Below are 15,087 nucleotides of genomic sequence, written 5' to 3'. Positions count from 1 at the left end.
CACAATGTGTTGTATTCAGACATGAACACCTACACATTACATATGTATTATTTATCCTAATATTAAGTCACTAATCCCTAGGAACATTTGTAAAATGTTAGCAGATCTACAAACTAGAGTTGTGGCACAAATGAACAGTGGAGTACTTAAGTAGTACTTTAAAGTATTTTTACTTAAGTATTTTTTGGGGGGGTATCTGTACTTTAGTATATATATTTATGACAATTTTACTTTTACTTCACTATATTCCTAAAGAAAAAATAAATGTACTTTTTACTCCATACATTTTCCCTGACACCCAAAAGTGCTCATTAAATTTCGAATGCTTAGCATGCAGGAAAGTGGACTAATTCACACACTAATCAAGAGAACATCCCTGTCATCCCTACTGCCTCTGATCTGGCGGACTCACAAACACATGCTCCGTTTGTAAATGCTGTTGGATATCCATAAATTACACAAAACAAGAAAATGGTGCCGTCTGGTTTGCTTGTATAAACTCAGCAAAAAAATAAACGTCCCTTTTTCAGGACCCTGTCTTTTAAAGATAATTCGTAAAAATCTTCATTGTAAAGGGTTTAAACACTGTTTCCCATGCTTGTTCCATGAACCATAAACAATTAATGAACATGCACCTGTGGAACGGTCGTTAAGACACTAACAGCTTAGACGGTATGCAATTAAGGTCACAGTTATGAAAACTTAGGACACTAAAGAGGCCTTTCTACTGACTGAAAAACACCAAAAGAAAGCTGTCCAGGGTTCCTGCTCATCTGCGTGAACGTGCCTTAGGCATGCTGCAAGGAGGCATGAGGACTGCAGATGTGACCAGGGCAATAAGAGGCATGAGGACTGCAGATGTGACCAGGGAGACAGGACGGACAGCTGATCGTCCTTGCAGTGGCAGACCACGTGTAACAACACCTGCACAGGATCGGTACATCCGAACATCACACCTGCGGGACAGGTACAGGATGGCAACAACAACTGCCCGAGTTACACCAGGAACGCACAATCCCTCCATCAGTGCTCAGACTGTCCGCAATAGGCTAAGAGAGGCTGGACTGAGGGCTTGTAGGCCTGTTGTAAGGCAGGTCCTCACCAGACATCACCGGCAACAACATCGCCTATGGGCACAAACCCACTGCCGCTGGACCAGACAGGACTGGCAAAAAGTGCTCTTCACTGACGAGACGCCGTTTTGTCCCACCAGGGGTGATGGTCGGATTCGCGTTTATCGTCGAAGGAATGAGCATGACACCGAGGCCTGTACTCTGGAGCGGGATTGATTTGGAAGTGGAGGGTCCGTCATGATCTGCGGCGGTGTGTCACAGCATCATCGGACTGAGCTTGTTGTCATTGCAGGCTATCTCAACGCAGTGCGTTACAGGGAAGACATCCTCCTCCCTCATGTGGTACCCTTCCTGGCATGACCCTCCAGCATGACAATGCCACCAGCCATACTGCTCGTTCTGTGCGTGATTTCCTACAAGACAGGAATGTCAGTGTTCTGCCATGGCCAGCGAAGAGCCCGGCTCTCAATCCCATTGAGCACGTCTGGTACCTGTTGGATCGGAGGGTGAGGGCTAGGGCCATCCCCCCTACAAATGTCCGGGAACTTGCAGGTGCCTTGGTGGTATAGTGGGGTTACATCTCACAGCAAGAACTGGCAAATCTGGTGCAGTCCATGAGGAGGAGATGCACTGCAGTACTTAATGCAGTTGGTGGCCTCCAGATACTGACTGTTACTTTAGATTTTGACCCCACCTTTGATCAGGGACACATTACTCCATTTATGTTAGTCACATGTCTGTGGAACTTGTCCAGTTTATGTCTCAGTTGTTGAATCTTATGTTCATTCAAATATTTACACATGTTAAGTTTGCTGAAAATAAACCATTTTTTGCTGAGTTTATAATATTTGAAATGATTTATACTTTTAATTTTGATACTTAAGTATATTTTAGCTATTACATTTACTTTTAATACGTGAGTATATTTAAAACCAAATACTTTTAGACTTTTACACAAGTAGGATTTTACTGGGTGACTTTCACTTTTGAGTCATTTTCTATTAAGGCATCTTTACTTTTACTCAAGTATGACAATTGGGTACTTTTTCCACCACTGTAAACTAATCAGCTACAATACCCTAAAACCCTAACAAGCTCCAGCCATCACACCCTATTAGCTTAGCACAACTCTGAAGGTAATTAGGTAAGGCATGAAACATGAGGGAAGGCTTTTGATGACTGTCAAGGTGAATGTGAAAATTACAGTATTTTTCCTTAATCAAATGTGATGGACCCATGAAACACTTATAATTTGTGAGATAACAAAAATCATATTAATACAGACAACTCAGAGATTCCCATCTTAAAATAAAGATACTTTTCCAATTACATCATCTTTGACGGTAAAAATCCATGATCAAAACATTAATCCAAGCAAAAAATGAAGACACAAATTAACATTAAAAAAACTTTCAAAATAATATTTAGAGAAACAACAGTAATCATGGTAGAATTTTCACATTACTCTTGCAGTATGCAGACAAACAAAATAATGAAATTAATAAGTATATTTAAGTAAGCGGATTTGTGCCTAAGTAGAAAGCATGGGGCTAACTGCATTACAGTCATTAAGTGAGATTAATCTTTTTTTGGTTTCATCAATTATTGGGCTAACGATAAGGGACTATTGACAATATTGACTCTATTAAGTCACAGGAATGTGCTTTCCCCAGAAAGTTAACCGTTGCCCTTGACATGCATCCCCTAGCCAAGCAAGAGCATCTTGGTAAACATAAAACAGCCCCTCAAGCGCATACTAGAGTTAGATAAAAACAAATGTTGTTCCTTTTCAAGATGGTCAGTCTCTATTGGCTATGTTTGTAGGTTACTGCTAAAACAACACACAGCATTCCTCATGTCCAGGTAGTGATTCCATACAGTGAGTTTAAAATAATCTTATAGCAACACGGACAGCATCACAGATGTTATTGTTATTAATTGAAATGTCTGCTGCGTAACTCTCAATTCCCATAGGGCAATCACCGTAGTTGAAGCAAACAATTAAAATAAAAAACTTATGTTTGATAAAACATAGCTGTACCCTCATTGTGATGATCTCATTGGACCCCCTGATGACCATAGACTGAAGGGTCTGCAAAGAGGAAACACAGACTGCATATGCACAACAGTGATGTATGATGGTTTGTTGGCATTATATCCATGGCCTCCAATAGTGTCCATCAGACTTCAACGTCATGAGGCCGGTTTAGAGGGCCAGGGCTTCTTGGAACTGTAGCTAGGTCAGATGGGGGCTCAGTATGTCATAGGACTAAGGATGAAGAGGCGGTCCTCCTCCCTCCTGATCCACTTCAGCAGCTTATTAACAGCAGCCACGGCCATGGCCTTGGTCCCAAGAGGACTGAAACAGAGGTAGAGCTCAAAGCCACTGGTCACCTAAAGGAGAGGTAGGGTAGAGGTGGTGGAAGAGGGTTTAGAGGGGAGATGAATAACAATGGTACTACAGATACCCCCTGAAGAGATCCTTATGAACCAATATCTTTATTATGCACTGCAAGACTGAATTGTAACATCTACAAGATGGTATCAATAAGATGAGATGTATAACAATGCAAATCTATAGATTGGTATAACACTATGCTTACCCAGGCCAGCAAGTTCTCAGTCTCTCCACAGCGGTAGATGGAGCGCAGGGGACGTGTCGGTTGGTGCAAGCGGCTGTGGAGGTACTGGTACAATCCCATCAGCCTCTCCTGCTCCTCTAAAGATTGGTATGGCAAGGGTAGCTCAGGGCTGATAGAGAACACAGAAACAGAATGGTTTAATTGGTGGTAAGTCAGGATAGGAGATCATGTGTGCCATCATGTGTGTCTGGTGATCCATACTCACCTAGTGTAGAGCCCTGAGCTCTTGGACTTGTACAGAAAGTGCCTGAGCTCTGGGATGCCGACTTGGGTGACAGAGTAGCTGGGGCACTTCAGCGCCTCCTTCAGGGACTGGTAGGCAGTGCGTCGGCTCAGCCGCTCCAGGAAGCGGCGCTTGCAATCAGACAGGTTAAAGAAGTCTTCCCGGTCGGTGGACACCAGGATGAGGCAGAGGTCAGAGGCAGGCTCCAGGTAGGAGATGTGGGCGTGGAAGAAGCCAGCAGTGTTGAATTTAGGGAGGCAGATGGGCGTCCAGCCTTCACCCTCGCGGAAAGATGACGAGGAGCCCACCAGGTTGAAGAGCAGGTGCAGGTCCATGTGGTGCAGGTACTGGTCCTTCTTGCGCACCAGGGTGACCAGACGGTCCCCAGCCAGGAGGATGGAGAAGACCAAGCTCTTGGCCTTGGCGGCCTGAAGGCTGGAGGAGACCAGGTCGCGGGTGGAGCTGGCCAGGGGGAGGCAGGTGACAGCACTGAGGAGCAGGCCCGGGTCGCGGTCCAGCAGACGCAGCAGGTTGTCAGTGAGGTGCTCGGAGCCTGCCAGTAGGCGCCGCAGGTCGTAGTTCTGCTTGTGCTGGAAGATGTGGTTGAGCTGGGTGAGGGTGAGCAGGCTGACAATCTGGTAGTAGATGTACTGCAGCTCACGCGTCAGCTCTCTGTCTGACTGACAGGTCTGGGATACGCCCACCAGGACCAGAGGAGTTTTGCGAAGAAACACCACTTTGTAACCGTCTTGAACAGAAGATTTGAATGAGAGGGCAATGAAACATCTACAGTACTAGTAGATAGGTGCAGCCTTTCTTGCAATATGGCATGTCTTACTGACAGAACTACCGACTGAGCTTTCAATTATGTAGCCTACTTCATAGTTGTTCACCATGTTTCATTGACAAAAACTGCAAGGCTACTCTAACTAATTTGCCCCTCCACAGATACTCCCTACATCTTCTACTTACCTGCGTGAATGGAGCGGATGATATTCTTATCTGCCTCCACAACAGAGACCAGTGCCATCATGACCCCCATGGTGCTGGAGAGGGCTTCCTCTGTGCCGTAGCGGGTGTAGATGGGCTTGCCTGCCTCGCTCAGTACAAACACATGCTTCCTGTGGCTACGCCAGACCTCACTGCACACATCCTCTTCCTTACTCCTGTTTTCTGGGCGCTCCTCCTCTACCTCCACCTCCGGCTGCTGTTCCTCCTGGGTCTCCTGCTCAGCTCCCAGACATAGAGCCTCCTCCTCTGCTGACTCTCCAAGCACAGTCTCTCCTTCTGGTTCTGGCTCAGTAGTCGGCTCACTGTCAGCAGTCAGGTCCTCAAAGGACTGTGCGTGAACAAACATGGCACTCTCCTGGCCAGCACCTGTGGAGATGAGATCATGTTTTTAATACAGTGATTCTGTACATAAACCCATCCTCATCAACATCTGAATACAGGGGGGAAATGTATGGCTTAACTGACTGTCCTGACAGCAAACCCTGGGTAAAATATTGGTCTTTTATAATATGAATTGATGAAACAGTGACATCTAGCAGGCAAAAATATTAAATGAGTACAAAGTAAAAGTGAAATCAGTTTATGGATGTTCTTGGAAGGACAGAGAACTGAAATGCTTTGACTACAACACTAAAAGCCATTCCAGACAGAAGTCATAAGTGGTGTGCATTATGATAGCCTCCAGGAGAACAGCACTTTGACGTGAGTGCCTAAGGGGAATGGGAAAAAGAGGGAGGCCATCTTTCATTGAATGATGTAGGAATGTTTCCTGGACAGCAAGTCATATCCTATTTAGAAAATCTAATCTAGATGACACTTCCATCTGCAGTAAGAGTTCCCAAGCCTTTTCCCAGGTCAGACTAGGATTTAAGTTCTCCCCTGGAAATATACAAAAACAGCATGCGAGAGAATCTGAGGGGGGCCGAAATGATGTCAAAAAATATATTTTCAGCTTTGCTTTTCCTGGGTGGTCTTAGTCTTTGTTATTTTAGCTAATTATTTATATATTACATTTCAGCTTTTGGTTTTTACCATGGATTAGTCTCTACAGTCCTCTTGTTCTCTGCTTTTACCGTTTGAACTCCCATGACTTATCTACAGATTGTCTGTCTGTCACGTGCTCTTTTTATTGTTTTTATACATTTTCCGGTAAAGTGCATTGCTTTGCATCCGTGTCTGAAATGTGCTATATAAATAAAGTTGGATTTGAAAAATGAACGTACCCCTGTTAAATGCCCACATCAGTAGAAATAAATGTTTTCGTACTGAAAGACAATGGCCAGTGCTTACCCAAGATGTTTCACAACAATTTAAGTCGATAAGTCATCGTTTTAGTCAAAGTATGACATACTTGGGCTTGAAGTGACAAATCCGAACTGCCTACTTCTTGCAAATCCGTGTGAATGTTTTTTCCTATGATATGACAGCCTACATTTCATTTCAGGGCTGGGTTTTATTTTAATGTTACCACCTACCAGCATGGCATTGTTAATTAAATAGAAACAGCAGCTGCAAAGTTATTCCTCTTAATGACTGAGATGAGCCAAACAGCCTTGTGTCCACTTGGCCGCCTGAGCCATGGAACAAATAAAAATAGGGGCTGCAAACTTGTGTTTATGCATATCCACTTTTTTATCCATCTTTCAATAGTTATCCATATTACCCGAGCTTCATCTTATTTTTTCAAACTATTTCTATGGCGGATTCGCAGGCGCAATTTATGGAAGATGTCAACATTTTGGAGATAACAATAGATTGCGAAGTCAAAGATGTTTCCATCTGTGGAAAAGTTTTCCCAAAATCAATGCTTCTCACAAATCCAGCTCCAGAACCAGCCACAGAGCCAACTGGCTAATCTTTTGAATACGGTGTAGTAACAACAGATAACATTAGCTAGCAAGATAAGGTTAACATGCTCGCTAGCTACACTGACAGCTGTCAGTGCCCTATTTGTTAACGTTTACCAAATCAATGTGGAAATTCCCACACCCAATTCATGAATACGTATAAGCAGCCTTTGTTATTTTTCAGAGGTGGAACCTCAACGTGCATTTCATCTCTAGGACAGGAAATGACGTCGATGCCAAGAGGCGGGCCTTTGAAATGTTCCTTTCCAGGGCCCGAGACTTAATAGGTTCATTGGCCATGCACTGCCAAAGTATTGGTAAAACTCATTGTATGCCATTTTTATCCCACTCAAGTTGTGTTCTGATTATCCCTGAAGAATTTGCTATCATAAAAGGGGTCTCCGGCCCCAAAAGGTTTGAGAACCCCTGCTTTAAAAGAAAGTTGAAAGTCATAAACCAAAAAAGAAAGAGATTCAACACTGCAAGCCAACAAAAGGTTCCCAGTCGTAATGTTGTCCTATTTTCTCAGTAATACTGGTGTTTTAATCAGCAGAGCCAGCAGCATGAATCACTCCTGAAGAATAGAGTACTGTAATTCCTTCCCCAAAACAAATCTGTATCATGACCTTCAGAAAAGGCAAATAAACAAATGTACCATATCAATCATAATCCAACTCAGTCTGAAACAGAACAAATAAGACAAGCAAAACCTACCACTTATTTCAAAGACCACTTATTCTAAATCCAGGAAGCAAGATATGTGGATGAGAAAGGATACATGTGAGCTCTTGTGCAGCGACATTCCTACTCCTTATCCAGCCAACACACACTGAAGGTGTGTTCAGAGGTTGCATGGTTCAAAATGTGTCAAAGCGGTTACTTGGAAAACGTCACATGATGAAATTGAGTTAATGGTAGATTCAACAGTTATTTCATGCTGCCGTCGCTCCCGTCGCTCTCGTGACATTGTGGCACAGCAAGAGCTGTTAGCCCAATCAATAGAACATGTGGCTTGTAAAGTATTTACTTGAAACTACTTCCAATGAAGTAAAATAATAATAATAATAATTAGGTCCATAGTTGGCCAAGTGCAATATTATAAGCAGCCCATTTACCCTCTGTTCAAGTGGACACATATTGCAATTAGAGAAATATTCATTTTCTGTCACCATAAAGTGGCATTGTTCAGAACTATGACTGGATGTGTAATTCCGACAGGGGAGCTGGTCTGTAGGAACATGACATCTACAGTAAGTAGGCTACAAGTGGATATCGGTCACTGGAAAGTGATGCCATTATTAGAGTTGCCATGCCCACCTGGTTCTGTGCCCACCACCAGGCCTGGAGTGGGGCTTTCAGACCTCTCGTTGCGGAGATGGTCCACTGGTGCCAGGGTGCCATTCTGCTGGACCTCCCACGGTATACCTTTGTTGTGGACATATACAGCCATCACTGCTGCACAAGTTACTACAGGGACAACCACCTGTAACACGGGATAGTAGATACCAAATCTGTCAACATCTGAAACAGTGAGTTTCAGTATTCGCATAGGCCTAGTCTCGTCTTGTTGTACACATTGACTCCAAGTTGAGTATACTGCCTGTGTTTTTCTGTGACTATGCATGCATGTCATGTTAAAGCTAAGAGGGAAAGACGATTGGTACAACAGTCGACAACTTGAGCGGATCTTAGAGCTTTTCTTGCTGAGACAACACTTAGCTATCTAGCTAGCTAACGTTAGTTTGTTAGCATAGCTAGCTAGTTTTGCAGGTAAATAGGATATTTAGCTAGCTATTGCATTTTCCTGTGTACACATTATTTTCAAATCATATCTAAGTTACCTTTAATTTCTTCGAGAAGAATTTAAATGCATGTTAAATGTTGTAACGTTATCGTAAACTGTTGTTTGACTCTGTGTGTAGAATAATGCCACCTCTAGCGGGCGCGCATCTCCTGACGGAAGTACAGTGCCTTTATTATTGAATTATGGGGAATGAAGTAATTTCTCACCATTTTGAGTGCGTTGGGTACGTTCCCGAATGCGTCTATTTTCACTTTACGAGGGTTTGCATGATGCTGCGTAGATTTGTTCATATTTTGTACATTTACAATTTTCAGTGTGCTTAACTCGCTAGTTTTGTGGTGGTTAACAATATTTCAATTTAAAAAGTATGCGATGGTCTAGCTCAGACTAATCTATTTCACGGCATAGCTCAGACAAAGAAAGCAAAAAAAAGATATCTGAACGTACCCTTTTGATGACAAGGGGCAGATACTTTTACTTAAACCTGCTAGGTGAAATCGCAGTTCAAGTAAAACAAAAAAACACATAAATCAAATCCTTTACCTGGTTGCTGTTTTTTTTTTTTTGTCTGCCTGTTTTTCCCACAGGGGGTTTCCCATGAGCACCCTCATAGATATCATCCTGACCAATTGCCCTCTAAATACACCTCTGCTGTCTTCAACCAGGATCTCAGCGATCACTGCCTCATTGCCTGCGTCCGTTATGGGTCCACGGTCAAACGACCACCCCTCATCACTGTCAAACGCTCCCTAAAACACTTCTGCGAGCAGGCCTTTCTAATCGACCTGGCCCGGGTATCCTGGAAGGATATTGACCTCATCCCGTCAGTAGAGGATGCCTGGTTGTTCTTTAAAAGTGCTTTCCTCACCATCTTAAATAAGCATGCCCCTTTCAAAAAATGTAGAACTAAAAACAGATATAGCCCTTGGTTCACTCCAGACTTGACTGCCCTTGACCAGCACAAAAACACCCTGTGGAGTACTGCACTAGCATCGAATAGTCCCCGCGATATGCAACTTTTCAGGGAAGTCCGGAACCAATACACACAGTCCGTTAGGAAAGCAAAGGCTAGCTTTTTCAAACAGAAATTTGCATCCTGCAGCACTAATTCCAAAAAGTTTTGGGACACTGTAAAGTCCATGGCGAATAAGAGCACCTCATCCCAGCTGCCCACTGCACTGAGACGAGACTAGGAAACACTATCACCACTGATAAATCCACGATAATCGAGAATTTCCATAAGCATATTTCTACGGCTGGCCATGCTTTCCACCTGGCTACCTCTACCCCGGCCAACAACTCTGCACCCCACCCGCAGCAACTTACCCAAGCCCCCCCCCTCCTTCCCCCAAATCCAGACAGCTGATGTTCTGAAAGAGCTGCAAAATCTGTATCCCATGAAAATCAGCTGGGCTAGACAATCTGAACCCTCTCTTCCTAAAATTATCCGCCACCATTGTTGCAACCCCTATTACTAGTCTGTTCAACCTCGTTCGTATTGTCTGAGATTCCTAAAGATTGGAAAGTGGCCGCAGTCATCCCCCTCTTCAAAGGGGGAGACACTCTAGACCCAAACTATTACAGACCTATATCCATTCTGCCCTGTCAGATTTGTCAGATAAGAACAAATTATTTACAATGACAGCCTAGGAACAGTGGGTTAACTGCCTTGTTCAGGGGCAGAATGACAGATGTTTACCTTGTCAGCTCAGGGATTTGATCTAGCAATCTTTCAGTTACTGGCCCAATGCTCTAACCATTAGGCTACCTGCCGCCCCAGGTAGGACTCGCTATACTTGTGTCCCCTTCTGAACACTGGTGTTTAAATCTGCATGCATTACATCAATCCCATTCATCTCAAAATGACTCTACAAATTCTTCTTCTGCATCTTTATCTTTATCTGGACTCTACCCTCAGGCTAGCATCAGACACATCAACAAGTTGTTCTTTGACATTCATGGTGAATGTCAAACTCTCTGCTGACCCAGAGAGTTTGCAGGTATGCCTATACCAGGAGGAAACACTATTTACTCATGTTGTGACAACATTGAATAGCCTATTGTCAGTGTCACTCATGGCATGTGGATTGGGGTTAATATTATTGTATGATTTGGCGTTTATTCAGTGTTTTGTTAATTTCTTCTGCAGAATGAGCTCGATGGAATGAAAGCTGTTTTAAGTACCGAAGGTAAGAGGCCAGTGAATAAAACTGATGCTAGCTTTGATAGACCATGTGTCATTATGATGGTGTAACTATTTTGCATTTGGTACGGCTGAAACATTTACTTGTATTTTTATTCTCAGAGACTCGAGGGACAGACTGAAGATAGTAGGGGGCTTAAAGGAGACTGTGGACAGGCAGAAGAAAGACCTGGACATTGTGAGGAAGGAGATTGAAGAGAAAGAAATTCTCAGCTCACAGGGTAGGATACCAAGTTGTCAAACACAAAGCCAAATGTATTTACATGCTCCTGTCTACCTGCCATGTCTCTGACGTATAGTTTTTTTTTCTTTACCTGTCCGAAAAGGATGAAATACCTGGAGAACCAGCAATGTGAGACCCAGGCTGCCAAGGAGGAGGCCCGACGACTCCGGACCAAAATGAAAACATATGAGAGGTAGCCCGCAGCACACTCACACAATAATAATTAGCACACTATCATGCAAACATTAACCATACTTTGCTGGTTAGTATATTTTGTTTGTGTGTGTGCTTCCCAGTCTGGATGTGGTGTTGCAGGGTCAGAGAACTGAGGTGGAGTCCATGATCACTGACATGGGTGTTGGCCAGGCTGCATGTGGAGCAGCTTTCCATCTACTGTATTTCTCTCAAGAAGTAAGGAACATCAAACTCATAGCTGCTGTGTGTTACTGTTGCACTATACATTGTCAGGGGCATCAGTGTTTTGTAAGTATATTTATTAAGTAATCCTATTATCCTTGGCAGAGAGTATGACAAGCCGAAAGGGAGGTGTTTGCTTCAAACAACAAGGTAATGCATGTAAACGAAATGCATGAATTGACATTTTCTGGGATAATGTTGGTTGTGTCTCTACTTCTGATCTCAGACTGACCGTCTCTCATATCTCTGTAGTTGCATAAAGCCACAATGGAGTTGAACAGGACCAAGGATGACATGAAAGCTGTCCAAAAATGACTTGACCAACACAGACAGAGATTACCGTAAGAAGCCCCCCTTCTTGAAGTTATAAGCACTATATAATTTGCAAAGCTATGTTTCATTTGTATAATAAAAATACAAATTTAGTTTACTACTCACTACTTTGTCTTTTTAATATTATGTTAGTCTGAAGAAAAAGTTGTGATTGTTCAAAAGACCCTGAGCACACTAACCCACACTAACGAAGCTTTGAGCCGACTAGTCTTCGAGAGGTTTGTCACTTCACCAATCGATTCTCTACACAACACGTTACTTAGTATACAGTGCATTCGGAAAGTATTCAGACCCCTTGACTTTTTACAACAACAACAAATGTTACAGCCTTAATCTAAAATTGATTAAATTAAACATTTTGACAAATTATACCCCATAATGACAAAGCGAAAACTTTTATTGTTATTATTATTGCAAATGTATAACCCCCCCCAAAAAATAAATAACTTATTTACATAAATGTTCACACTGTTTGCTATAAGACTCGAAATTGAGTGCAGGTGCATCCTGTTTCCATTGATTATCCTTGAGACGTTTCTACAACTTGATTGGAGCACCTGTGGTAAATCCAATTGATTGGACATGATTTGGAAAGGCAAACACCTGTCTATATAAGGTCTCACAGTTGACAGTGCATGTCAGAGCAAAAACCAAGCCAGGTTGAAGGAATTGTCTGTAGAGCTCAGAGACAGAATTGTGTCAGCACAGATCTGAGGAAGGGTACCAAAACATTTTTGCAGCATTCAAGGTCCCCAAAAACAGTGGCCTCCATCATTCTTAAACAGAATAAGTTTGGAACCACCAATACTCTTCCTAGAGCTGAAACATGGTGGCAGCATCATGCTGTGGGAATTCAGCGGCACTGGGACACTAGTCAGGATCGAGGGAAAGATGAACGGCGCAAAGTACAGAGAAATCGTTGATGAAAACCTGCTCCAGAGCGCTCAGGACCTCAGGTTCACCCTCCAACAGGATAACGACCCTAAGCACACAGCCAAGAGAACGCAGCAGTGGCTTCAGGGACAAGTCTCTGAATGTCCTTGAGTGGCCCAGCCAAAGCCCAGACTTAAACCTGATCGAACATCTCTGGAGAGACCTGAAAATAGCTGTGCAGCGACTCTCCCCATCCAACCTGACAGCGGTTGAGAGGAGCTTCGGAGAAGAATGGGAGGAACTCCCCAAATACAGGTGTGCCAAGCTTGTAGTGTTATACCCAAGACTCGAGGCTGTAATCACTGCCAAAGGTGCTTCAACAAAGTACTGAGTAAAGGGTCTGAATACTTACGTAAATGTAATATTTTAGTTTTCCTAACCCTGTTTTTGCTTTGTCGTTATGGGTTATTGTGTGTAGATTATTGAAGGAAAAACACAATTTAATACATGTTACAGCCTTATTCTAAAATAACAAAATGTGGGAAAAGTCAAGGGGTCTGAATACTTTCCGAATGCACTGTAGATACCTTCTTGGCTGATCTGGTGTCAGTCACTGATGGGTTCTTTCCCCCCTTGTCTTTCAGCCCTGCCCCAGTGGAGCTGAAACAGCCCCGTCTCCACCAGCCTGCCAACAGTGAGGATATTGCCCTCAACATAACCTTTGACATCATCACCCCTGACCCGGTGTATAAAAGGTTGTCACAGGTCCCATCCAAGAAGATGCGTCTGGACCCAGTTGCGTGAGTCTCCCTGTAGTGTGTCATTGACGAGGAACATATGCTACTGGCACTTATTTTTTTAATAAACAGTTCTGATTAAGTATTGATCATAATTATCTTATGTTTTTGTTTCTCAGGTTGTCGTCCTCACCGACCAAACACCAAGACAAAGCCTTGTTTGGAAGTAAGGTATTTTACCACTTCCAAGGGTTCACTTAACACACGAACAGACTTTTCTCTGGATAGGATCATTTTTGAAATTACTAATGTAATGTTAAATTTTAGCGCAAGGTGTGTTGTACATTAGTGTGCATGGCATGCCATAAGCTTCTGTTTATGAATTCTCTCAGGCCAGAGGCGACGACACCCATGGATACCTCCTTCCGTAAGGCCAACCTGTTCAGGAAGAAGACCTTCGTCAGCATGCTGGACCCCAAGAGGATTAAACTGGGAGCTGTAGGTTTAACCTGACTCCCTGTCTTGTTCTTGTCAACAATATGACAATGTATCACTATCATATTCCAGGTCAGAAATGGTTACGGTGGACTTGGGGGAAGAACCAAATTCGTCCAGCCTGTATCCTTTTCTCAAACCATACAATTCAGGTGTACTGTCAGGTATTTTTATTGATATGGGTATTGAAGTAAATATTGACTATTATCCTGTCTATTGACAAATATATGTCGTTATACATTTTCTGTAAATAATCTCATAGGAAACCATAGTGGAGGAACACGTGAATGCCATTTGTTATGGAATACCACTTTCCTTAATTCAGCCCCCCACACCAGTCTCTTTTGTCAGAGATTCGCCCGCTCATGATGAAGGCCAAGATAAAAAAAAAAATGGTTCCCGACCAGCTCCTCCCAAGATCTCCACCTGCCTTACTCTTAACAGTTTTCTGGTGTGACCTTTCCATCCCTGACTGATGCATGTGTCAGTTGCACCTCTGACACTAGGGACCAGCCCGTCTGGGGCAATATAGAGGGGCAACCTGAATAGGTTTACCAGTCAGGTAAAAAATAACTTGGACCTCTTACTTGAGGGCCTGCTCCAAGCTTTGTGCATGAATGGGCATAGCTGCTAGTTTGATGAAAATATTTGTTTTGGTGTATTGAGACTTCATTTGGCTCATGAAACACCCTGTCTGTGTTTAGTAATTTTGTGTTGAGACATTTCATTTTTTTCTGGTTTATAATTTTGAGTGTGGAAGAGTTATCTGCTGACTGAAACATATCATTACTAGCATCTGTGAAATGTCAGGCATTTGCCTGTGGCACATTACACAAATCCACATTTTATCTATCTTTCACACTTGAACATTTCTTGACTTACTTACTGTCTGAATATTGTAATACAGCGTTGTATTGAATATTTAGAAGTTGTTTCCCACTTGGGGTGGCAGGTAGCCTAGTGGTCAGAGCGTTGGGCCAGTAACCAAAAGGTTGCTAGAGCGAGTCCCGGAGCTGACAAGGTAAAATCTGTCGTCTGCCCCCGAACAAGGCAGTTAACCCACTGTTCCTATGTCGTCATTTTAAATAAGAATTTGTTCTTAACTGACTTGCCTAGTTAGATTTATTTTTTTTTAAATCCCCATAACAGCATCTTGTTCCAAGTGTAATTTCTTTCAGATGCATACTTTTACTTGTGATTATTGCG

At 43.0% G+C, this 15,087-nt stretch overlaps 1 protein-coding gene and 1 non-coding gene across 3 annotated transcripts; one reads left to right on the top strand and one right to left on the bottom strand.

The window, feature by feature from the left end:
• Positions 1–2,321: 2,321 nt before the first annotated feature.
• Positions 2,322–8,751, bottom strand: LOC106565757 (protein SAND-like). The gene is made up of 6 exons (XM_014133241.2): positions 8,638–8,751; positions 8,114–8,279; positions 4,911–5,315; positions 3,921–4,686; positions 3,677–3,824; positions 2,322–3,467 (listed from the first exon to the last, which is right to left on the bottom strand). Exons 2-6 carry the CDS (start codon positions 8,244–8,246, stop codon positions 3,327–3,329), a joined length of 1,593 nt encoding a protein of 530 aa, XP_013988716.1. The 5' UTR covers positions 8,247–8,279; positions 8,638–8,751; the 3' UTR covers positions 2,322–3,326.
• On the top strand, positions 8,145–14,925 carry LOC106565925 (uncharacterized). Of its 2 annotated transcripts, none has more exons than XR_006758085.1 (12): positions 8,145–8,325; positions 10,519–10,600; positions 10,750–10,789; positions 10,906–11,024; positions 11,130–11,219; positions 11,323–11,437; positions 11,549–11,593; positions 11,696–11,784; positions 13,294–13,449; positions 13,566–13,612; positions 13,779–14,004; positions 14,220–14,925. It is a non-coding gene; the product is annotated as an uncharacterized protein (transcript). The 2 variants fall into 2 exon arrangements; XR_006758086.1 differs by having other exon boundaries at positions 13,566–13,617.
• Positions 14,926–15,087: the final 162 nt, after the last annotated feature.

Source organism: Salmo salar, chromosome ssa12 (genome assembly GCF_905237065.1).
Source record: "Salmo salar chromosome ssa12, Ssal_v3.1, whole genome shotgun sequence".
Taxonomy (NCBI): domain Eukaryota; kingdom Metazoa; phylum Chordata; class Actinopteri; order Salmoniformes; family Salmonidae; genus Salmo; species Salmo salar.
Note: the sequence above shows the minus strand (reverse complement) of the source record. Positions and strands in the feature narration are given on the sequence as shown.